Source organism: Silurus meridionalis, chromosome 16 (assembly GCF_014805685.1).
Source record: "Silurus meridionalis isolate SWU-2019-XX chromosome 16, ASM1480568v1, whole genome shotgun sequence".
Classification (NCBI taxonomy): domain Eukaryota; kingdom Metazoa; phylum Chordata; class Actinopteri; order Siluriformes; family Siluridae; genus Silurus; species Silurus meridionalis.
Window position 1 is genome coordinate 11676448 of NC_060899.1, and position 25530 is coordinate 11701977.

Below are 25530 nucleotides of genomic sequence, written 5' to 3' on the forward strand. Positions count from 1 at the left end.
TTCTTATCCTCCCAACAACACCCCTCCTAGTAAGAAAACGAGGGCTCGAAAGCACTCGCATGTCCACCCTCTCAGCCCTCTGATACCTCCAAGCCGCAAAAGCAAGTGCTGCCCTTTTTAGCGGCTAAGCTGGAATTAAGGGCTCAAGCCTTATGGAGGACCAACAGGGCCCATATTTACTCCATCTGGGGGAGCTCAAAGCCGAGCGATCGAGGTGAATCAAAGGCAGGGCGAAAAGAAAGGAGGGAGGATAAAAAGAGTCTCACCGATTAGCTGAAGGATAGGTGGGAAGCCGCGCAGGAACCAAAACGGGGGATCTGATAGGGTGTAATCTTGTTAGGATCATCCATGAGCCGGATGACGAGACTGGAGAATGCCATTTATTATCATAAGTGTCTAAAAGTTGATTGGGGGAAAAAGAAAGCATGCTTTGAGAAGATTTAGTTTGCAGGTGATGAATTTTTTTTGTAAAATCGGTTGACTCAAAAAAGCTGAGAAAAGGAAAGCCAGTTCTGGATTTAGTCATGAGAGAGAAATGCGCTGATGATTAACAATGACATCAGAACAGCGAGCAAATGTGTGCCAATGTAGACAAAACACACCAAAACATGTCAGTGAGTCAAAAAATATATATATTTGTTCATGTCATGATCATCTGAAAAAAAATAGGCCTTATTAGAACAGAAAACAAACGTGAAAACACATTTTACACTCAAGGCAAAAATGCTATTTTATTTATTGATTAATTTTTTATATTTTAATCCGAAAAATCTATTATGAGCTTCAACAAGACGTCACTGGTATAAAACGTTTCATTTAAAAGCAAATGAACTGCAATATGCAAAATAGTCATGTGAGGTGAGAAAAATAGCAACCGGTCAAATGCGGTTCATTCGGCTTTGGAAAGCATGTAGCAGCATTAAAACAATATATATATATTTATATAAGAGATTAGATATTATAAAGCCATATGACTTGAAACATCATAGTGTATAAAAAAAAAATAGACAACTCAAAAACATAAATAAAACAAAAATTATTTAACATGAACAAGAAAAAGAACAAACACCAGGTCCATAAATGCGTTCCTTGTAAAAGAACCAATTGTGCTCGACCCCCCGGTTACTGTACAGCAGCGATCACTGTTCAGCGAGAGAACTTCCTGGGTCTGAATGCAGGGACCACGAGCTGATGCGGGACGCTCCTTTCCTCTGGGACGGGTGCCAGTTCTTCTGCAGAACCCCATTTCTTCCGTGACTGAAACAGAGACGTTAGCTTCCTGTTGCGGCGCTCGGTCACCTGCGTGGGGCTGTGGTATCCGGCATCTTCAACGGAAAAGAAACAACTCAAAACCAACACCTAGTATTACTCATATGCCACTCATAGCATCTCACTAGAGAGTTGTCGTAACTCAGAACCTGACACATCGCGGGTGGATTCTTTGTTTCAGTTGGTTCCCAATGTAGCACACTTAACCTGAGAAGATCCCAATAAACATGCTTAAACCTCCCTTATACGTTTTCTTTTTCCTGTCTCTTCAACACACTCATAACACCAGTCAGACTCTATTCTACTCTCATGTATAAGTGCCTGATTATTATTGTTTTAATTATAAATAGGTTACATGAGTTTGATTAGGCTAAATAGGTTGTATCACGCTACTTCTATTGTATCTAATAAGTTCTATGCTAGTTATTAGGTCAATTTGTTGGATTAATATCGGTTTGATTAAAACGCACGCTAGGTTGATTTGAATGAGGGAGTCCCTCCCTTTCTGGAGTATATATAAGCGATTTACGGATCAGTCGCCTTACGAGTCGCGGTCGCAATTATTTTCACGTAAATAACTAGCAATTATTTTCAAAATAGAAAGAATACAATGATTCCAATCACATAATGGAATGACCCATAATTCTAGCCTTGACAGCGGTAACCGAAGGTTTCTGAAAAAGCAAAAAAAAAAAAAACGTCCATCCTGAAGACTTTCTATAATCACACTCTTGATGTCACCCAAATGAGTCTGGTTCCTCTCAAGGTTTCTTCCTCATAACATCTAAGGGAGTTTTTCCTTGTCACAGTCGCCACGGCTGCTCATCAGGGATAAATGCACACCATTCACCTTAACTCTGTTGTCTGTTGTGAAAAACGCTATAGAAGTAAACTTGACTTGACTTGACTTTCCTGCGCCAGAACTATAACTCAAATTTTAAAAACAAATAATAATAGAAATATATAATCTGCTCTTTTTTTAAATATAAAAGCCTGCTATCCGATTTTCCTTTGTACGTTCTTACGTTCTCTTCTTCAAAAACTGATCAACCCCTTCTGACCAATCAGAGCAGAGCACTTAATGGTACGGTATAAGGTGTGCACACATGTTGAAAATGATTTGAATTATTATTTAGAATGCGCCGAACCACAATAAGGGGCTTGTAGTAGTCATTCAGGAAGACATTCAGTTGCAGTTTAGAGGTTTGATATGTGGGTGTGCACCATCAAGAGACACGGCTCTATTAATACATTGAAAGGTAGAGGCGTTTGGTATGACTGTGATTACTCACTCGGATCAGTGCTGTCCTCCGCTTTCTGTAAATTCAGGTAATGGGATGCTAAGTGGCCGCTGTAGTCACGAACATTCTCCTTTGCACCTATTTGACAAGACGGAGTATCAATGTAAGCATGTTATTTATTACATCATTATTATTAGTAGTAGTCGAATTAGTAGTAGTACAAATTCAATCAAATAAAATAATATTAAATATAGTTTAATTAAATATTTAGGCCACAAAGATACAAAATTCTTAATTCTGATCAATCAGAAGGTTTTGATTCCTTTTGTATTACAGCAACCCACAGAGTTTTGTATCTATGTATTGAATACATTATAATATTATACATTACAATAATTATTATTTACTATAATTATTAAAATATGATTTAATGTAATATTCTTTTAATAAGCGTTTTTTTTTTTTAATAAGCATTTTTCTCTCTCAATATAACAACATTCACAGCCTTTCTTTGTTTCGTTAGTTAGTGAGGGTCTCCACCTCTAAACTGCTTCAGCGGATGTTCTACAGTTGTAAGCGGAACAAAAATAGGCACAAAATGATTAGCTGTCAATTATCAGCTATCGTTCGCTTAATAGATAGAAAAGGATTGTTTGGAAAGTTTGGTGCTGATGGTCTGTTATAGGAAAAGCATCAATTTTGCAGTAGCCCACCCTTTCATAGATCTGTTATGTTACTATAACAGCGTTTAAATCGTTTGCTTTATTTTGAGAGAAGAGTTTGTTGAAACGTGTTACCAACATAACTACTGGTTAGTTACGACTTTCTCGTGTATCTCATCTCTTCATAAGCTGGTCCCAATTGAATTGAAATATAGAATATAGAAATATAGAAATTGGCAAGAAAACACCTGCCCGTAGGCTTCAATTTAAGGGTAGTTTGGAGTGTTTCTACTACAGGAAACATGCTGATCTTCACATCTGCACAGATTTAGTGTCATTATAATACAGAGATCACTAATCCATGATAACATGAACAGGGACTTACCGTAGGTTTGGACGAGTAAATTAAATATATGCATATGACGATGTAGTGCAGCAATGTGTAAAGGTGTGTATCCCTGGAAGCCAAAAAGATTTAGTCTCATTAGAAATAAAATAATATCATTTTGTTTAATATCGACAACAAAAAGAAACAACGAAGACTTACACCCTAGCGCATCCAAAGCCACAAATCCGTCCGGCGTGCATAAATCAGAGTAGAATCGGGAAAGAAGCGAAAGACAGAAGGAAAGAGAAAAAAAAAAAAAAACACGAGAGGGTGAGAGGACACAAATTAGGTGAGGTTACAGCAACAGACCCTAATAACAGCATGATAATTGGCTGGTAATTCAGTGCAATTGCTCCTCTCAGGGCCCAGCTATTGGAATACATGAGGACATTGTTTAGGGGAAGTGATTAACATGACACAGTTTGATTTATGAACACGCGCTGTGAAGCAGAGTTCATTTGTACAGCTGGGGTTCTCAGTAAGTGGAGTTATGGCAGAAGTTTGGAAAGCAGGCAGGCATGGGAGAACGGCGTCACTGTAGATTACCGATTTCCCGTAAGAAAAGAGGACAAACTGGGGCAGGTACTTACATGCTGTAGAGAAAAAAAAGACAGAAAAAAGATATTTGCTGTTTAATTAATAAAGCTATAGAACAATAAATTGTTTTAAGACAAAAAAACAAACACCAGACTATCCAATGATCTACTGGAAAGGTTCTATTGAGTAAAACGTACGGCTTTGATGTTGACGTCGGCCCCTGCTTTAGCCATCGCGACAGCCATGTCTTCTTTTCCATGCTTAGCAGCCCAGTGCAGAGCGGTCTGAGAAACACAAACACTCAGTGTAACACATCGGAAATACTGTACATGAGTCCACACTCCAAGTTTCTCTCCAAGAGATAAAACAGCTTTAAAAGTAGGTGAAAATAAATAACCATAATCATATGATCCTCCTTGTACCAAAGGACATATTTGACTTGAATGAATGCTACAATCGTCCTCAGCACACATTTTATGCACATCATTTAAAAGTGTGCAATCATTTGACTATTAATTAAAGGCAGAAAGTCTTTATTTTAATCCCTCAATTAGACAGAACACATAGAAAATAACAAAAAAGCAGCCAAACCAACTAATAACTATATTCCTCAGTGACCTCAGTGCTGAAAACATTAACTTTTATAATAACGGGGTGAGATTTGCTTCACGTCCAACACTAGAGGAATCAATGACGTACAGGAAAGATATAATGCAAGATCTTTTTACTGTTCGCCGAAAAGACTTTATTCGAGGATAAGACTTATGATCATTTTTGGGGGAAATCTGTAATATATATCAATTTGAACATATTGCAAATCATGGGATTGAATAGACACAGTATGCTTTATAAACTAGCATACAAATTAAAACGTATTAAACATGTCAAGTATGCTATGTTCTTAAAGCAGAGATTTACTTTTAGTACATTGCAACTATTTACAATAATATTACAATATAAATACAATAAGTACACTATAAAAACTTGCCACGTATTGACAAAAAAATGATGAGCAATTATAAAATGTTACATAATTCATGCATTAATAAATGGCTCATTCACCTTTAAACAAGAAACATTATAAACTTTAGAACTTAATGAAGTTGCTCTTAAATTTAATTAGATTTAAAAAATAATAATTTAAATAATATTTCATATAGTTCTACCCCTGAATGACTGATCACTTAAATCAAATAGGTTAAAAGATAAAACCCATCATCTCTGTTGTCATCACATAATTAAACATTATGATTATTATTATTCGTAGTAGTAGTATAGTGTGTACTATTTGGTATACACTTTAATATGATTGCAAATGTATTCACACGCCTGCTGTCACTTACATACATATATAGTTTATTCATTACAGTTCTGTAAAGTGATGTTTTGCTCATTTATTTACTGTATATTATTAATTACAGTTCACTCCCCCATACTGATCCCTGTTCTTTAAGACTCCGGGTTAGGCTAGACCACGTCTCGAAGATATTTTCAAGTGACAATGGAACGCGTCTCCATCGTAAATAGTCGCCTGTACTTGAATGCTGTTTAATGTTATGCTCATTTGCTATAAACTTTTGTCTAAAACTACAACTTTGCATTTCTCAATAAATGACAACAAAATTTGCATCTGTTTGTAGATGAATGGAACATTGTGGAATGCCCACAAAACCAGTTAGTTCCTGTTCTTACGTGACAGGCCCTAGAAATAGTCATTTAACCACCCACTCTTGATCTACTTAGTCTTGAAACTAAATGCAAAATACAAAAAAAAAACTAAACCTTTTTTTTTTTTTGTAAGCCAGAATGTTGTAAGCCGGACACACAAAAATATTCATCGAATGTATAAAAAGCTTCCTCGTATCAAAATGCTTTTTTTGTTAAATTATTTTTAATAGTTTCATAATTGTATTATTGTATGTTTTTTTGTTTAGAAGCTTCAACTCTAAAAGCAATCATCGTGTATAAATGCTTGATTATAACCCTGGTGGAAAATGAGAAGGTTAATAAACACTGTCTAATTTAAAAGCTCAACAGGAATGTGATACAAGATTAGTTGTATTAAGTGGCTTGTTGGTTCCTTCTTTACGTAAGATCACAGGTTTTAATCCCTAACAAGGCTTTCTGGGAATCGCACAATCCCTGTGCAACATGACCCGAGCTTTCATACATCAGCTATGCTCGGTTTGCTTTTCCTGGCTTGCTCCTCACTCAGAGAATGGACACGGCCGTGGGCTTCTGTTGGTCATTGGAGGAGGGGCCCAGCTGCGCTCGGAGAGGACGGATTCCTGCCATCTAATGGCAGCCTAATTACAAAACAACAAACCAGTGTGCCCACTGCGGGGGAAGCTTGGGCCTGTCACCCAGTGCAAGATTGATGATGTTGGTATGACCCTGTGATGGAGGACCCACCCAGGCATCAGCCCACTGACAAGCCCATCAAGAAGACACAGGGCCACCACCACCACACACACACACACACAAGCTGAAGCTACACTAATGGACAAGCACTGAGAACAGAAATGATGGATTCTACATGCACAACCTGATGTTTAACAACACACTCAGGCTAAAAAAGCACAAACACACGGATGTACAGTAATCACGTGTTCACGCTCGCCTTTCGTTTGTTCGAAGGCCATTTGGATTTGTTCTGCACAACTCCGTATATTTATCTTTTTTTAACGCTGATGAGTATGAGAATGAAACTGTAGACTATTTCTACAGTTTGAAGAGTGTCAAATGATTTGGGTAAATCCCTTATAATAAATCAGCCTGACAAATAAAATAATAAAATGAACCTTTTTTTTAAACGTGTAGAAACACGGTTTGGTTATAACCTGCTTTTCTTTTTCTCTCTCATGCGTTTTGTAATAAATCGTGTGAAAATGACCCAAACAGCTGTTGGTAGTGTTTTTTTTTTTTACTCCTCTATATTCCACTGTATGTGTCCCTGGTGCAGCAGGACGACCCTCAGCCCCTCCTCTAGGCTCGGCCCTTGAGACAGATTGTGATAAATGGAGTCTGGCTCTTCTATCTACGGACCCATTGTCCTCGATGTCACACTCTCGAGACGGATTGGTCATCGTGCCGTTTGAGCGACAGTCCGACAGGTCTCTGGGGGTGAGGTGTGACGGACGATGGCCGACAGGATGTGGCGTCTCCTGTCCTCATTGCTCAACTTCCTGTCTAGGCCCTGCGGGGTGCCCCTCTGGCGACACTGAGTAAAATAGAGCAGTAAAACATCCGTGTCCTGTTCTAGGACTGTTAACAAGGGGCACAATGGGGTGCACTGCCACACATATTCACAACATCTTCGAAAAAGGAGGAGATGGGGAAATGATATACTTACAAACTGGAGGAAGGAAGAGACGGGTCCAGGACAACGGGAAGAGAGAGCCGTGGTATACAGGACATGAAGGGGAGATATAGAGAAACACAGAAAGAGAGAGATAACAGGAGGGGGTAAGGGATGGGTACAGGTGGCTTTTCATTCGCACGTTATCTATCTTGCACTCGTTGACGGACAGGTCCAGCTTGCAATGCTCAAAGGCCAGGAATGTTTACGCTGCATCTGGGATGACGGGCGTTTATTTTTGGGGTCGCCCTGCGAGAGGAGCAGCTGGAATTCCAACCCCCTGCCAAAACCGCACCCTTCAAACATGTGAAAGGAAAACGCAGATAGCGCTTGTGTCAGGTTACCTGCTATTGCTGTAATGGTGCATTCCCTGAGGCTCAAGGCGATGCTTAACCACTTTGAGTGCGTGGAGGACTTAAGCCAAAGCCAAAGAGGAAAAAAAAAAGAAAACAACAACAACAAAAAAGAGCATCCCTCTCAAGCAATGCTTAAGCTCTGATAAAACCTTAAAAGTCACTTAAGAGTAGAAACAACCCTTAATGACAGGAAATTTTCTAATTCACCATGACCAATCAGGCACTTTGCCAACTTAATATTGTCTGGCGTGACCTGGCCAGCTTGGCATGCAAGTCCAGGCTGGCAGCCAGCGAACGGAGGGAGGGCATCAAAGCCACCCGAGGTCAGACCCGACATTGTTCCCCAATTAATCCTAGCCTGCGCTATTACTTTCAGATTATCTTTAAGTGGTTGAAGTCTTTGAGGTGGCACCTAATCTCCCCTGTACTTCAATGCTTGCTGTTGTATCTTGTCCGGGTGGGGAAGGGAGAGGCTTAGTGGCTCTTAGAAGGTGGTCCAAGCCAGGACACTGTGAGAACTCCGGGCCAGGGAGGGACAACAAACACTGAGGCAAAGCTCTTAAGCGCACATGCAAGGGAGGGAGAAGAGACAAATAAAAGGATTTGAGCTTGTTTTGAGGGTGCAGGAGCTAAAAAGCCATCTTTCATAATCCTTTTGATAGTAGGTCTTTGAAATGTAAGCCTGGGACAGATCCCCCCCTCCACAACTCCCTCCTTTTTTTTTTTTTTTTTTGCGTTCCTTCACTCTGCACTTGGGGGAACCAGGGAAAGAACTGTGTAGAAACGCGAACATTTTTTTGCGGTAGAAGACGTCATTAGAAATCATTTGCTATTTGCTATTGAGATTTAAATGATTACTCACCCCCTAAAGGTTTTCAAGCGCCGACCAGAGAAACGTATATTAGAGGAAAAAAAATGGAAAAGAAAGATATCATTAGCAAATAGTTATGATAAATGTTAAAACTAAGTAAGGGTTTTGAAGAGCTGGTACTTACTGAGGTAAAATCCTGGATTGGTGTGTGCATGTAAAAAAAACAAAACAAACAAAAAAAAACAGCAGAACATTATTTATAACATCAACATTTGCTGATAAATCTGTTAGAGGAGGTTTAATCTAAATAGTACTTTTTTGTTGGCCAGTGAGGCGTCCTGTTTGAGCAGCTGGGTGAGGTGTGAGAGTCTGCCACATGCTGCAGAGTAGATCCACTCTTTCTCAATAGGATCCAGCTGCAGCGAAAAGCACGACAAGAACACACTCAGGTGAACATCACTAACATCACCGTGCTGAAATATCAAACATCTGTTTGGTACGAGCACACGGCTGCATCACGGCCCACAGGTGCAACGTGATAAGGTCGGGTTTTGATTGCGACATACGATAGAAAGAGACTAGAAGATGGCGTATAATACAAAGAGAGATCCAGATGTGAAGTGAAACGATTTGGGCTGAAGATAATATTTTAAAAAAATGTTTTACGAGAAATTTCTTTAAAAAATACTGTACAAGCTTATTTTCATGTTAGAATTCGACAGCTAATACTTAAACAATAATGATAAATCATGATAACGATCGAAATAATAATGATAAATTGAAAAAACTTTTATTTAACCTATTTACAGAAAACCTCACCTCATCCAGAAACACCTCGCCTTGCATCGTTCATGCGTCGCGAGACTCACGACTTCGTGAAATTTCATCGTAGACAAATATTAAAGTAGAAAAACTTTGCAGACAATTACGCAAAATTCGAAAAACACCGACGCGAAAACAAAATAATGGAAATATGAGAACTTTGGGTACCACACAATTATTTAGGCTTTTAAATGATTTTATACATTACACAAGATTGTTTTGTATATAAATATATATAAATATTTTATCATTTATTTTGATGCAATTTTAAACCCTTTTATTTCCTTTAATAGGTTTTAATATAAATTATAAATATAATTTAGCATAAACCAAATTTTTTTTCTCCAATTAACAAAAAGTCCAAAACCTGACCTGATGCGATATCTGTATTGTATCGCATATCGTGAGAATCGCAATTTATTTTCATCATATTAACCAACCCTTAACTAAGAACACTAATTTTTGAACTTTTATTACCCTTAAATTAACTTAAATTATAATTTAAGTAAAATCTGAATTTTTAAAGTGGATGAAAATCATTTTAAACGTGTCTTTTGACAAAATGTCGTTTTTTTCAGGGGGTTTTTTTGCGATTTTTTTATTATTTTGCTTTATTATATTCATGATAGCAACAGCCTATAGTAGTCTTTTAAATATGCATATATTTTATTTAAAATGGGAAAAAAAATTCTGTAGTAAGAAGTTTGTCTGCTTTAGAACAATGTACATTACGAGCACTACACAAAAAACTGAATTAATTTAACATTTATAGAAGGAGTCTCCAGCATCAGTGGTGAATGTTTATGTAGTCATAGTGTGGATGTGGAGAGAAAAAAAAATCGATGAATTGTTCTCTATAACAGGACACTTACAGCAACATTTGCAGAGCCTACACTACCCGTAGATTCTTCCTCCTGCTCCGATTCAGACTGGAAAAATAATAGACAGACAGAGAAGAGGAAAAAAAAAGAGAAAAAGAGATTAGGTGCATTTTAATACAAAACAAGACTTTCATAATACATGAGATCTGTTGCTCATCTCCAATACACAAATTCTGTCCCTGTGTATGTGTGTGTCAAAGCAGCAAGCTTCCTCCTCGTCACTTCTACTGTGTGTGTTTCTAAAAGAATTTCCGTCACCGTCACGCTGTTAATCAAGCAGCGATGTGTGAGACTCGTTGGTTTGGCTGTAAGTACAGCATAAGGACCATAGACATCAATACACACTCGGGGGGGGGAGGTATTACAGAAGAGATCACAGATTCTGGGTAGTGATACAATGCGAAATAAACGAGAAAGAAATAGAACATGAATAGAATATGAAACGTATTGCATTCTCAGAGGAGAGGATACGGGAGAAAGACGAGTTTCCACCCTTTTTAAATAGAGACGAATCCAGGCAATGGCATGCGGTCAAAACCCAGAACAATTTGCTTCTCTGAAAGCTTAATTGCTCACATTGGGTACTTTGCTCCTTTTGAAATTATGTTCACGAGAGGCCAGAACACTTTGAGGGCCAATCTGGCTGTATGTACGCCGGCTGAAGTGTTCGTGAGAAAGGAAAATGGATGCTGATTTTTCCCCCCCAAAAAAAAAAAAAAAAAAAAGCATGTGATCGCTAAGTGTTCTGAGGGCAGGGGAGCTGCGGTCAGCCAGACAGAGAGCAAACACAGTCTTTCTTTCATGTGCTCTGCGCTAACTGTCCAAAGTGTCCGCTGTAAACGGTGCCGCATTTAACAGCTTAGACGGGCCGTGGAAAAGGTAACTACAGACAATCAGTTATTAACTGTCGGGACCTGAACATTCGCACTTGTCCTCTGATCCAGGTTTTTAAGCTTGAATGCGAGTAATTATTGCCATGGAAACTCACAGTAGGAGTTTTTACTTTATTTTGAAATTATTATTATTATTATTATTATTATTATTATTATTATTATATACATGCACAATTGGATTTTTCTACATGCACAGTTATGGTCTTTTGAATCCATGGATGAACAAGGAAATGCGGTTAAGAGTCAAACTCACTCATGTAACTGTATAGCTAATGTACATTACTTATTATATTACAAGTAATATGCAGTGTTTAAGGCTTTGGGTTACTGAACAGAAGGCCAGAGGTTCAAGCCCCAGCATCACCAAGCCCCCTGAACCTTCTGTGCTCCAAGGGCGCTGCATGTCTGAACCAGCGTCCTGATATGTGAAGAAAGGATTTGACTGCACAAAAATGTCTTCCTTTAATATTTAATATATATAATTCCTAATGTTGATTGCATTTTTATGTCTCTTTTATTTGTAATCTTTCTTCTTATTATTTTTTCTTTTATTTAATGAGATAGTGAATAATTGTTTTTAGTTAATAAACAATTTATTCATGCAATTTTGTAATAAAATTAAACGAATGTTTCTTAATTAAATAATGAAAGACAGTTTCTACTGTTTTGTCTAATAGCTTTGCCAAACCCGATCTACATCCGAATGGTGGGTGAAGAAAGATGATTATTTTCTCTCTAATGAGGAAGAACATGTTGCTGTTTTACACAACAACAGAGCGCATCTTTCACATGGAAATCCGAGGCCTTTTCATGTTCTGCTTCCCCGAGCAGCTCCAGTAAAGCAGAATAATTGCTCTGTCGCCCCCTGGTGGTTTTGCACGGCATACATTTTTTGGTTACATTTTCTTGCTTCTTTAAGTGCTGGAGACTAACCTTTGACCCCGAGTCCTTGTCCAGGTCATCCTCTGTGTCTGTGGGTTCAGGATTCTCCTCTGACAGTGGTTCTGGGTTCTCCACTGAATGATAGTCGACTGTTACCTGATTATTAACGACAGACAAGATCCTTTAGTAAAAACGAATGTTGAGAGGTACATACAGCATCCTGCACAGCATATATATAGACTTGTGTATAATCAGCTATTTGAGTATTCAATGTATTTTTTCTATGTAGCTTTTTTTTTATCGCTTCGAAATGTCTTGACAACTGAAACAGGAAACTGTACCGGTTGCAGTCAGTGAAAACTTTCCTGTTGTAGTGTTAAACCACAAACCACACTTCACAATCTATAGTCGTGTTCTTGCCAACCAGCTCATGGCTCAAGCAACCCATTCACATGTTCTATTTTCTTCCTAATTCGTCTCCGATTCAGCAAACGAGTTCACGTTTGCGTCGCTGTGAGCCGTTTGTGCTCGAGTGACACATCAGAGCTCGGGTCTAATGTTTAATTCACACCCAGGCTGAAAGAATGGCTGTGACGCAGCATATCCGGGAAGGAAATTCACACTTGGGAAATGTGGCAAAACTGACAGCCACGGGTCAAAATGTAAAAAAACAAACAAGAATAAAGCTGGAGAAGGAAAAAAAAAAGTACCGGCGTCATTTACAATTTATTTTTGCGCTTGGCTGCTAACAAACGTTGTTTAATATCGTTCCTTGCATCATAACACCACTTCGTACCTCCATTGTCCTTTACTTATGAGTCTTTATTAGTCATATTATAAGCCAGATATCACACAAGTTAGCTCATCCCTGTCACATCTCTGCTACTAACAAGTGTGGGTGAAAGCTAGCATGTGCTTCCTGCAGGACACAGGGAGGCTGCCGGTCGCTACGTGTTTTTTTTTTCTTTTCAACTGTCGCAATAACAAGACAGACACCAACCATTGGTTAGTATTGCTCAGAATGTCTCGTGAATGTCTTGTGAAGTATATACGCATTGAATTCATTGCAGCCAAGCGATCTTATCACCTATCTCTCAACAGCCAGTGCAAAAAAAAAAAAATGCCATAACAAAGTTTCTCCGTCCACAGAATTCGGGCATGGGGTGCAGGCTTCTGCTGTCCTTCTCTTACACACTCCAGACCCAATCAGAATCGAGGAATATGCCACAATTACATTTACATTTGCAGCATTTAGCAGACACCCTTATCCGGAGCGGCATAAAAAAACAACTTTGTGTTTCAAGGAATAAATCCACACCATCCATGGTTAAAATACCATCAGCCTGTTGAGGGGAATTACTGCACACTTTTTCTTTTTTTTTATTTCTATTTTTTTATAATTACAACGATCAAACAAACGGGTACATCCGAGCAATGAAACCAATGAGACTGTCCTGTTCATGTCTGAAAAACTATGGCAATTTTAAAAATCTTTCCGGATCTCTGACTCGACATTCTACCATGGCTTCCCTCAGATATTTCACCACCACTTCACTTCCTGTTCCATTTGTTGTCTCCTGCATCTCCTTACAGAGACGCTTCCTTATTATGTTAAAAACGTTCATTCGCTCGTTACTATAGCTTTTTTTTTCCTCTGATGATCAAGGCATTTCCACATTACATAATTTACTATAAAATCAAGTCAAGTCAAGAGGCTTTTTTTGGCATTTCCTCCAGAACCCTGGTGCTACAGTAAACAACATAGAGCTACAACACAACACAAAGCTACATAACATAAAGTGCAATCTAGTGCAAACAGTGCAGACAAAAAACATTACAGACAGACAGACAGACAACACAAGACAGTGTGGGACAATACACATAACACAAGATAGCACCGACCAGTAAATCTACTGTATACTCTGAATATTCAGTACTGTGCAGAGGACTATAAAAACTATAACCAGGAGTAAAATAAAAACAAATACAATGCAGTGCAAAAACAGCAGTAGCAGCAGTTAAGAGGTGCAAAAAAACAGCATGTAAACGGGTTAAGTATTAATAGTAAATAAATGGTGGTGGAATGGTGGAGATGAGTAATGAGTGTGTGTTAAGTTCAGGTTGTACAGTTCAGTAACACACAGTTGAGTGAGTGAGTGTGTGTGTGTGTGTGTGTGTGTGTGTGTGTGTGTGTGTGTGTGTGAGTTCCAGTTTAAAGTGTATATCTAAAGTGTATATATAGTCAAACTATTATCTTCATATTGCCTGACCCTAGACGCTAGCTCAGCATTTCAATACCAGTCTGGGCAAATATACACTTGGTCTGACGAACGTGGAACAAGTCCTGTTGCTTGTGCAATTGCACAAGGTTGCTGAGCTTTCTGGAGAGTGCAACTATTCAAAACTGCCCGTATTCTTTACACATGACCTAGCAGACGCCAAGCCCGGTTATGGCAGACGTCTCACACTTACGCCATCCGTTTCCTTTTTAGGCGAGTGAACGCCGTTTCCTACAGCAACTGCTATGAAAAATTGATTGCGGCACACTCAACACATGGCGTGTTTGATAATCGGGCGTGTTCGTAGTAATTCATAATTAATAAGACGAATTGCCCTTTAGGACCAAAAGATGGCCGATTAATCATAATAAACAACCACGATACCCCGTTCTCTCCACCTGGCATAAAACGATTCAGCTGTCCTTAAAAATGCACCCAATGCCTACATAAAACCTGTCTATCTGCCGTAATCTCCCTTATCTCTGTGTGATTCTCCGCTCCAGGTGAGCAAACGCTTGGAAGCCAACAGGGCACGCAAACAGCTTTCCAAGAGAACACTTGCCTGCAAATGAATGTGGGGCATTGGTAAACATCTCATGCTGAGCTTTAGTGGAAATGAGCTCTACACAGGAACGCTATTGCATAAATCGTGGGATTTTTTTACAAATATATATTTATATTTTCCCTCAAAAATGTGAAAAATAAGGCAGAAAACCAGTGTAAATAAAAGACATGACTGACTGAATTAAGGTTAGTATGCGTTAGTATGATTTTATTATACACTATATGGACAAAATAAAATTGCTTTTTGAACATCCTATTCCACGTTTAGTCCCCATTTACTGTTTAGCCTCAGGGAAGATGTTCCACTAGATTTGGAGTATGCTTGTGGAGATTTATGGTCATTCATCCACAAGAGCGTTAGGAAAGTCAGGTACTGATGTAGGTGAGGTAAAGAGTCCTGGGGTGCAGTCAGCTTTCCATTTTATCCCAAAGGTGTTCAATAGGGTTGAGGTCAGAGCTCTACAGCAGGCCACTCGAAATCTTGAACTCCAACCTGTATAAACTATATCTAGAAGAACCACAGGTCAGATGTCCTGATACTTTTGTCCATATAATGTAGGTTGAAGTGTTTAAAGCAGAATATACCGCTGTGACAAAAAAAACAACATGATGAAGCCACGTGTCCAATAAATAATTTCAATTACAACAAAGGATATATATATATATATATATATATATATATATATACAATAAACAAATTTTTCTTCTATTAATTATATATACAGTTAAAAAGCTGCAGTTGCTAAGCAGCATAAAGATCAGGATATTTTGCAGACGGAGCAACGATATAAGTTAGATGGTGTCGAAAAAACTGGTGCATCGATACGGAATACGGTTATGGTCACACGTGTGTGTGTGTGTGTGTGTGTGTGTGTGTGTGTGTGTGTCTGTGTGTGTATTAAACTTAAAAGCAATCGTTTTAAACTTGAGCGAAGCAGCAAGCAGCATTGGGACCATTTACTAATACGTCCCCAACTAGTGATGTACTCACATCCTCGCCCTCATCTGGCTCTTGGGCATCAGTAACAGTAATGGTGGGTCCTACACACCATTCCACTTGATTTGTGTTTCTCTTCAGAATACCCGACTGCAAATGAACCTGGGGTATTAGTACACAGAGAACGTCTCATGCATTCAATTTTATGGAAATGAGGACTTATTGTTCGATGAGCTTTCATAGAAATGAGCTTCACATGGGGAACCCTATTACATAAGTGGTGTGTAACTGTGTGTGACCTAAATCATTGTATCTGTTTTGTAGAAATATATTACTAATATTCATAGAAAAATACTATTTGTCAAAAAAAGGTGTCAGGAATATGGTTACTATATGGACAAAAGTTTGTGGACACCGGACAATAAGGTTCCTACGGACGTTCGATTATCCCATTCCATATTTAATCTCCATTTGCTGTTATAAAAACCTCGACCCCAATGGAAAGAAGTTTAATAGATTTTGGAGTGCGCTTGTGGAGATTTGTGCACATTCAGCAATAAGGGTGGTAATAACACAATTGTGTGCCTCCGACATTGTGGTGACATTTTGGGGAAGAACTTCATATGGCTGAAAAAGTCAAGGTGTCCCAATACTTTTGTCCAAATTGTTCTGTGTGCACGTTTTTTTTTTCGCACTTGCTTCCGCTTTCCGCTCATTACATGATGTTGTTTTGTCTAACTAGCACGGTTTACTATATGTAAACAAAAAGTATTATTTTTAATGGTTTTTGTTTGGTTGTTTTTTTGTACAAATGTAAAAAAATCATGAAAAAGTGTACATAAAAGGCATGAAATCAAAAGTGAGTGATTTGATCATATACTGTATGGAGGTGTTTGATAAACAGATCAGCATCATCTATAGACAGAAGTTAGGTTGGTTAAAAAAAAAAAATGGGTGTATTAATACAGATGTTATTTATGGTCATTTATGGCATTTAGAAACAGTTTAAACCGCTGCTTTTGTTATTGATCCGACCGAAAGCAATCGTTCTGTTCACATTCAGAGATCTTGAGCTAATCAATGTGTTTTTTTTAACAGAGCATTATCTTATACTTTCCCATGATGTACTCACATCTTTGCTCTCGTCTCGGTCTCGGTCTCGTGCATCGGTAACAGTAATGGTGGGTCCTACACACCATTCCACTTGATTCGTTTTCCTCTTCACTCCCTGCCCCGAAACCGCAGGCTCTGATTCACGCTCCTGCATGAGTTGCTTGTACTTCTTCTTCAGGATAAGGTACTTCTCTCCCTGAAAAAATAAAAATACAAATTATTTAAAAAATACATTAGAGACAAAACAAATACCATGAAAATCTTACAAATGCTGGTTTCTTGGGTTTGAAATAAATGTGCCTTACTAAAATATGTATTTGAGTATCCACATCATGACTGTGTGCATTAGAATACTGCTTGAAATCACAGAAAAGCTTCTCTAACTGAGAGAAACCAGAATTCACAGGAATTGCAGCTTAAAATAGAAATGCACTAAAACCCATATTAGGTATCAGATGAACTATTGCTCTGAAAATAAATTAGTACTGGATCTGCTTTCACACATTTTCCAGTGTTGCTTTATTTATCTAGTGATGACTGCAATGTTGACCTACCCCATGAACTGTCCTAATGAAAATACAATGAACTGCAAATTGCTTAAAAGTCTTCCATCATCACCTGATTATATCTTAAATATATACAATATCAGGCATAAGATTATCAGCACCTGTATAATATTGCGTTGGTCCCCCTCTTGCTGCTAAAACAGTTCTGACCCATCGAGCATTAACAGCATTAACTTCTTCAGCAGTTTGAGCTACAGGAGCTCGTCTGTTGGATCGGACCACACGTGCCCTGAATTCGCTTCCCACGTGCATCAATGCGCCTCAGCCACCCATGACCCAGTCGTCTGACCAGCACTATTTGGCTTTTGTCAAACTCGCTCAAAATTCTTACATTTTCCCATTTTCCTGCTTCTAACACATCGACTTTGAGGACAAAATGTTCACTTGTTGCAGAATACATCCCACCCACTAAGAGGTGCCATGATGAAGAGATAATCAGTGGTATTCACTTGTCATAATATTATAATGTCATAATGTTATATATCAATTTTGGAATGTGCTTGTGGAGATTTCACATTCTTTCAGCCACAAGCACTTTAGTAAAGTCGGGTACTAATGTAGGGTGAGGAGGCATGGGATGCATTCCAATTCCAATTTATATACAAGGCCACTGAAGCTCTCCCACTCTAATCAATGTACACCTATTAATGCAATCTAATCATGGCTTTGGCACAGCGGCATTGTCATGCTGTCATGTCTGTGTAAAGCTGCTTTGAGACAATGTTCATTGTTAAAAGCGCTATACAAACAAAAATGAATTGAATTGAATTTAAGGCTGTAGCAGGTTTGGGTCTCCCAGTATAGGTCAAAATTATATAATGATACAGGGTCACACTGGGAAGGGGGAAATTTTGGAACTAGAAGTTGGCACGTCAGTTTCCCGTGCGCTCATTTTGAAAAAACATGTTGAGCCTCAAGAAAGAAAAAGTCCTCGGGTGGTCCGTACACCAGAGATTATCGAGGCTGCCATCGCGAGGATCCTTCGCTGATCCGTTCGTCAATGAGCTGTTTCTTCAAAATTAGCACTCACACAATCACCATTCTTATAAAAGGTTTTACAGTGAAGGCTCCTTGTGCACCACTCTGCTGAGGTCACACTGATTCCAAACAATTGCAGATGCGCCGCAGGGTTGCCAAATACAAAATTTTCCCGTTTCCCTGCGCCACCCTGTATATGTCACATAGTAATTATCAAAAAATAGACACTAGACGGTCTTTCCAGAATCAGGAATAAGAACGAACAAAGGAAGTGGATGGTAGCATCAATAACACAAAGAAGCCATTCAGATACATTCAAATGCCTGTGAAGAGAGAGAACAGTGTAGCTCGCAAGCGAAATGTGGCACATGATGCAAGACATTTTCCGGAGAGAATAGAGACTATAGTTAGATAAAAACAAATCTCCTCTCCCAGATATCCGACTACTCTTTTTTCCCCCACAGTCTGTTTAAATGCTCATAACCTAGTAACTAGCATTCTGGAAAAGCATACATTGGCACAGGACTGGGCAGCACAACTTAATGTAATAAGACTATTAAAGCACACGACACATTCCAGTCAATTACACTTCAACTGTCTCTATGGGAACACAGGATTGTTCAGGAACTTCAGGAAGCAATATAATCTTATCAAACTTCAATTACATGGGTGTATCTCAGACAAAACAGAAATCGTACTCACGTTCTCAGTTTTACACACAGCTATCCGGTCGATGATGACTTTGAAGTCCTCTCTGTATTTGGCTGAGAAAAGATAAAAAGAAATGCATAAAAACAGAAAATGACATTTTGCTATCACCCTGTTCACATTGGGCATCGTCTATAAAAATCTATTTTGACATCGTTATGAAGCCTAGACTCAGCAGGCTCAATCAGATCTTCGGGGAAATGCCTGTTGGCCGTAATGCAAGCAAAACAGCATGGGAGTAAATCTCTGAGCTTGCAGAATCACCCATTTTCTCTGAAAATTGCACTTTGACTACGTGGTAAAAAACAAAAGCTTTCTCAAGCAAGTTGTCACTTTTCGGACAACTGCGGGGAGTTGCTCAAATGTGCGGCTTCTGAAATGACACTGAAGCTCAAACAACAATGGTGTATCTAATTACTTTTTCCATTTGCATATAGTTTTCTAACAAGTTTGGAATGACATTCAAATGTAAATTGTCCAAACAACTGATAACATGACAATTACTGTATAGTGGATTACTGGTGTTTTCTCTGATGTTTTCAACATTTAAGATAAGCAAGTTTAGGTAGGGATTAACCTCAGGCATGTCCAAAGAATGCAAAAGATTCCTGACTGGGAGAGTTCATCTATACTCCATTACCCTTGGATGATTTCTTTGTAGCTCCCACTGTCTCTGTTCATAATTTTGTGCATTAAATCATGTAAATGGATCTCACGCAAAGATTTTCCAGCATTGCCAAAGAAGTTGGTTTACATTGAGCAACATCCTAAATTTTGAACTCAAGCTCATTTCAGTAACCTTTCCAACTATTTGCAAATACTTGGATAAAAGGTTGCCAAGACGACAATCTAAAAAAAATGTCCTCGTGAAGCAAACTGAAAGCTACAGTTGCCAAAAAACATTATGAATTAGTTTAAAAAGTGTGTTAGTGCTTTCAATACTGTCGGGAATTCACGGGTGCGTGTTTACAAAAAGAGAGCATACCTACGACAATTTGAACCTTTCCGCTTTCCTGCCAGCAGACAACTGCTGCACAACAACAGGAAACCCAAACGGGAAGCCAACATTCAACGAGGCAAGTATACCACATTCCTGAGGGACACAGCTTATTCATTACCCTGTGCTCAATATACTCATGGTGACCAGAGATGTTCACATTAGCCAGTTCCCACATGGAAAACACTAACTGCTCAAAGTTCATTTTATAAAACAAACAACACATCTAAATCTAGACTGTTCCAATGGACTGGGTTTGATCCCACTATAATAGACTTGTGAATGCTGAAAAATGTAGGTGGTGCCAGATGTGAAAGGCTTTGCACACATCTGGACTCCAGCATCCGGAGAGAACTTGCAGTTCCAACAAAGCCATAGAGCCATGTAATGGAACATTTAAATACATACATTTAATAAAGGTATTAAGCTGGTTGAATATGTAATGTACTCATGTTCCACATGACCTTCTACAACAGTGTATATGCATCATAGGTTTACTTAGAAAGTGTCCATAAGTATAAATTACAGGCAAGTTTTCTGTTCAAATAGAGAACTGCTGCTGTAATCATAAAAATCCGGGACAGGTTCTCATCCCAGGATCCTTATTCACTGACTCATCTTTTTAAACCACTTGTTTTAGAGTATAAGGTCAAAAAGAGTAATGATTTACAATCCCACTATCCTGAGTCACCCAGAAGACGAAGCATTCGCTATTGATTCAGGTTCTTCTCGAGATTTCTTCAAGATTTCTTTGCCCCAATCGACCAGATTCCAATTAAATTCAAATGCTGTAAGAATGAAATCTAATTCAAATTGAATCAAACTTCAAAACACCATTACTATCCATTTGCACGGCAACATAACCTTGCGCTCACACTACCGATTGAGAGGTTGCTCATGTTGTTTGTATTTTATCTCTCGTGGTTGTGCCTGACAGGCACTGTTGGCAGATTTGGCAAAGCAAGCTAACGTACACCCACCAGAGACACCAACTGGTTGTGATTTCTTCCTTCCAAGATTGATTTTCTCCGTAATGTCTCTATACACGATTACTGACAGATCTGGTGCTTTGTTGTAGTATAAATGTAGGAAAAAAGCAAGTTCATTTCCATTCACGTTTTTCCACATTTTCAAGTAAATACGTAAATGTTTTAGTGGAACAAGTTCCTCTGGTGTTCCTTGGATCGTTAACAGTTTTAGGCTGAATACAAGGATTCAAATTGGGATCTTATTGGAAAGAGGAATTGTTGTAAGGATCTCTGTTTTATATGTCATACTGCCAAAGCTGTCCAATAATTTCAGTTAAATATATAATTATGAAATAATAAAAGATGTTCCTTGGGTGTTATTGAGATACTGTACGTACCATTTCCGAAAGACAAACCTTCAGTAGTGATGTAATTTTTAACATCCCTGCTGTCATATCAAAATCCTGTCTGTTGAGTTCACATGAGTTAAATACAAGAACATCACTAACAATTCCAGCTAAGAGATTCTACTCTTTCATAAGTCCTGATCAAATCTCAATTCAATGTGAAAAACTCTGGTGTTCTTTAAATGGATAGTGATTCTAGTTGTCTAAAGGAGTTTTTCCTGGATCCTTTTCTACATAAGGAACCGTATGTTGGGATGTTCTTGTAAAAGATGTAAACCTTCCTCTGGTGTTCTTTAAATGATGAACAGTTCTAAGTTGTCTAAAGAAGTTCTACCTGGATCCTTTTCTTTTAGAACCCAATGTTGAAATGTTTTCATCATATTTTATTAACTCACATGGTAAAATTATGTAAAAAATGTAACTTTTCGTTAAGGCTGTTCCTTTACCTAAAGGTGTTCTTTAAATATTTAATGGTTCTAAGTGTCCAAACTACATGGAACCTTCAAAAGGAACCTAATGTCTAAAGAAGTTCTACCTGGATCCTTTTCTTCAAGAAGAACCCTATCTTGAAATGTTTTCATTCTATTTTATTAACTTACAAGGCAAAATTATTTAAAAAAAATCATAAGTAAAGATGTAACTTTTCGTTAAAGCTGTTCCTTTACCTAAATGTGTTCTTTAAATGGTTAATGGTTCTAGGTGTCCAAAGGAGTTCTAAATGGAACCTTCAAAAGGAACCTTATGTAGGGATGTTTCATCATCATAACACGTAAACCTTTACGTTATAGCTGTTCCTCTGGTGTTCTTTAAATGATTAACAGTTTACATGGCAAAATTATGTAAAAGAAAATCTGAAGTAAAGATGTAACTTTTCATTAAAGCTGTTCTTTCACCTAAACGTGTTCTTTAAATGATTGATGGTTCTAGATGTCCAAAGTACATGGAACCTTCAAAAGGAACCTTATGTTGGGATGTTCTCATCATATTACATTAACCCTAATGGTTTAAATATGGGCAAAGATCTCCCCAAGATGGCTAAGAAAGAAACCTTGAGAGGAACCAGACTTAAGAGGGAACCCATCCTCATCTGGGTTTCACCGAAAGTCCATTTATTGCAGATATATGATGTTGCGGGGTACAGTGATGGTGATCAGAAGCAAAAACCTTTATCTTAAAGCGGTTCCTCTGGTGTTCTTTGTATGGTTATCGGGTCTAGTTGTCTAAAGGAGCTCTACTTGTAACCTTTTAAGAAGAGCCCTATGTTGGGATGTTCTTATTTTATTGACTCTCATGGTATAAAGATCTAAAAGTCTAAAAATCTCAGGTAAAAGATGTTAACCTTTCAACCCAAGCTGTTCCTCTAGAGTTATGTGTATATAGTTATCTAGCAGGGTTTTCTGTGTGGAAAGTGGAAAACCTCTGCTCTGAGATAACCCTTAAACGTTCCCCAAAAATGAGACCACCCAAAGAGTGTTTTAAAGGAATTTTTGCTATGAAGGTGCAAAAAATAAGAAAATATGTCTCCTGTGGCGTTTATCATCTGTTTATACAGAGTCAGTTATATATATATTCAACAACACTGAGGATATTTGTGCGCACGCGAGGCCCAACGGAAATGACCGCATTCCCGCCGCGCGCTATATGGAGCTTCTACACACTTCTAATGTAAAGCAGATGGGTTTGGTTTAAGGCTGGTTTTTAGACTAAACTAGGCGTTTGTGAACCCAATATATGTTCACACCGGCTTAAAACAAGTTATTTGAGATATAAATATATAATCTGAATAGGTAGATATATTTGAAAGATTGTCATATTGCCATAGAGCATTGAGAGAAACGTCAGAGCTGGAAGCGTTTCCAACATCACAATCTCTCCATGAGAAACAGAATTGATTATAGAGGCAAATCTTCGGCTACTCACCCCGTAGGAGCAAATCATTATGGTTGACAAATTGCTTAAACGTCTTCAACAAGTCTGCATTTTTAACTTTTCCGCCTGAGGAATGGATGTAATCCAGCAGAGACGCTTCACTCACATCCCCCATGTTGGTCACACGGCTTCCCCAATGCACCACTATAACCCGAGCGCGTGTGAATACACTGTTATGTAATCATCGGTTTTTCTTTTCCATCAGGAATACTATTGCATGGGCTTTGGTATTTGCTACAGAGCTGCCTAATTAAATAAAAAAGGAAAAAGTAATAGTGGATGTACCAAGTTCACTCCACCCTCATTCAGCATGCGCGCCTCCTACGATTTAACCCTTTACAGGCTGATTTGTACTTTGTCCTTGGTACTGGCATGAACTGGAGGGAGATTGGATATGAAATGTTCATTGTATAATCATCTATACAAAAATTACACAAATAAAATCATGGCCAGTTAAAAAAAGCTTAGCAGTTTAACAAGGACATGTATAAAACATTTCTGTGACTGCAACCATATGGTTGCTGGAATCCGATGAGCTGGTTTGGGTTGATCAGAAACTGCTGATTTCCTGCGAATTTCACACACGACCGGGTGTAAAGTTTGGTGTGAAAACAAGTGTGAGCGAATGTGTGTGTCGGAACACCACATCGATAAGAAAGGTCGGTTGAAAATGGCCAGACTGGTTTGAGTAAACAGAAAGGATAGAGAAACTCACTCGCTACAACCGTGATGAGCAGAAAAGCATTTCAACATGCATAAACTTTGAGGTAGAGGGGCTATTAGAGAAGAAGACCACACTGGGCCCCAGTCGAGTCAGCTGAAAACAGAAAACCGAGGCTATCGTAGGCAAATTGGCCAGTTTTGTGCTTTTCCTGCTGTTTGGTTTGTGTGAATTTGTTCCCCACGATATGACGTTATTTTCTGACAGGACTGGGGCCTAATTTGGTTTTCTGCTCTAAAAGCCCATCTATTTTAAGGTTTGATGTTTTATGTATTCTGAGCTGCTTTTCTGCTCACTACAACTGCAAAGAGTGATTATTTAAATTACTATTGATTTTCTGTCCCCCAGTCCCAACCAGTCTGGTCATTCTCTTCTGATCTCTAATTAAACTCCAGACCATTATGTGTACAAATCCTAGGAGATAAGCAGTTTCTGAAATACTCAAATCAACCTATTTAGCACAAAAAAAGGTCTGTCATGATCAAAGTCACAGTGATCACACATTTTCTTCATTCGGGTGCTTGATGTAAAGATTAACTGAAGCTCTTGAGCTGCATTTGCATCATTTGAATGCATTGTGAAGCTGCCACATGACTGACAAATCAAATAGCTCCATGAAGGTTGATCTGTAGGTGTTCCTAATAAAGTGTACAGTGAACGTATAGTGGCATTGTGAAAAATCCTAAAAACAATTCCGAAATCGTGAGCATTTGATATTCAGAATGTTCAGGTTCTCATTTAAACATAAGTACATTTCACACACAGTTTAGTCGTTACACAGAACAGTGCAAAGAAAAAAAATGTGTGAGCGATGGTTCTGTGGGTGGAAACTTTACTGATAAAAAAAGAGGTCAGAGACAATGGCCAGACTGGTTTGAGCTGAAAGTAAGAAGATGTAGAAACTCACTCTTTACGACCATCATGAGCATAAAAGCTTTTCAGCATGCAAATAAAATGGTCTGGATGGTCTACAAAAAATCCAAATTGGGCCACACAAGTCAGCCAAGAACAGCAAATTGATGAGTGTGCACAAGTGTGTGCATTAAATCACTGGTGGATAAATTACACAAATCATGTACTTAAGTTAGAGATACACCAGGTAAAACCTTACCCCAGTAAAAGTGGTTCCTTTAAATTTTCACTTAAGTAAACCTACGAAAGCATTTGCCTTCACATGTACTTAATTATCCAACGTACTATGATTTTTTATAGGTATAATGTTCCTGTTATCATTTTTAGTCACAAGACTCTTGCTTAATTACC

At 38.4% G+C, this 25530-nt stretch overlaps 1 protein-coding gene across 4 annotated transcripts; it reads right to left on the minus strand.

Moving 5' to 3' along the window:
* Positions 1 to 614: 614 nt before the first annotated feature.
* LOC124399056 (ankyrin repeat domain-containing protein SOWAHB) lies at positions 615 to 23844 on the minus strand. 4 transcript variants are annotated; one of them, XM_046869727.1, is made up of 14 exons: positions 23538 to 23844; positions 19240 to 19301; positions 17013 to 17189; positions 15935 to 16030; positions 12152 to 12256; positions 10317 to 10373; positions 8937 to 9038; positions 8806 to 8818; positions 6420 to 6424; positions 4295 to 4381; positions 4151 to 4153; positions 3558 to 3630; positions 2562 to 2648; positions 615 to 1325 (listed from the first exon to the last, which is right to left on the minus strand). In XM_046869727.1, exons 1-14 carry the CDS (start codon positions 23659 to 23661, stop codon positions 1147 to 1149), a joined length of 1170 nt encoding a protein of 389 aa, XP_046725683.1. In that variant the 5' UTR covers positions 23662 to 23844; the 3' UTR covers positions 615 to 1146. The 4 variants fall into 4 exon arrangements, with proteins under 4 accessions (XP_046725683.1, XP_046725682.1, XP_046725681.1 ...); XM_046869726.1 differs by lacking the exon at positions 6420 to 6424 and adding an exon at positions 8674 to 8676 and having other exon boundaries at positions 8807 to 8818; positions 15935 to 16042; XM_046869725.1 differs by having other exon boundaries at positions 15935 to 16042; positions 23538 to 23843.
* Between the last annotated feature and the right edge of the window lie 1686 nt (positions 23845 to 25530).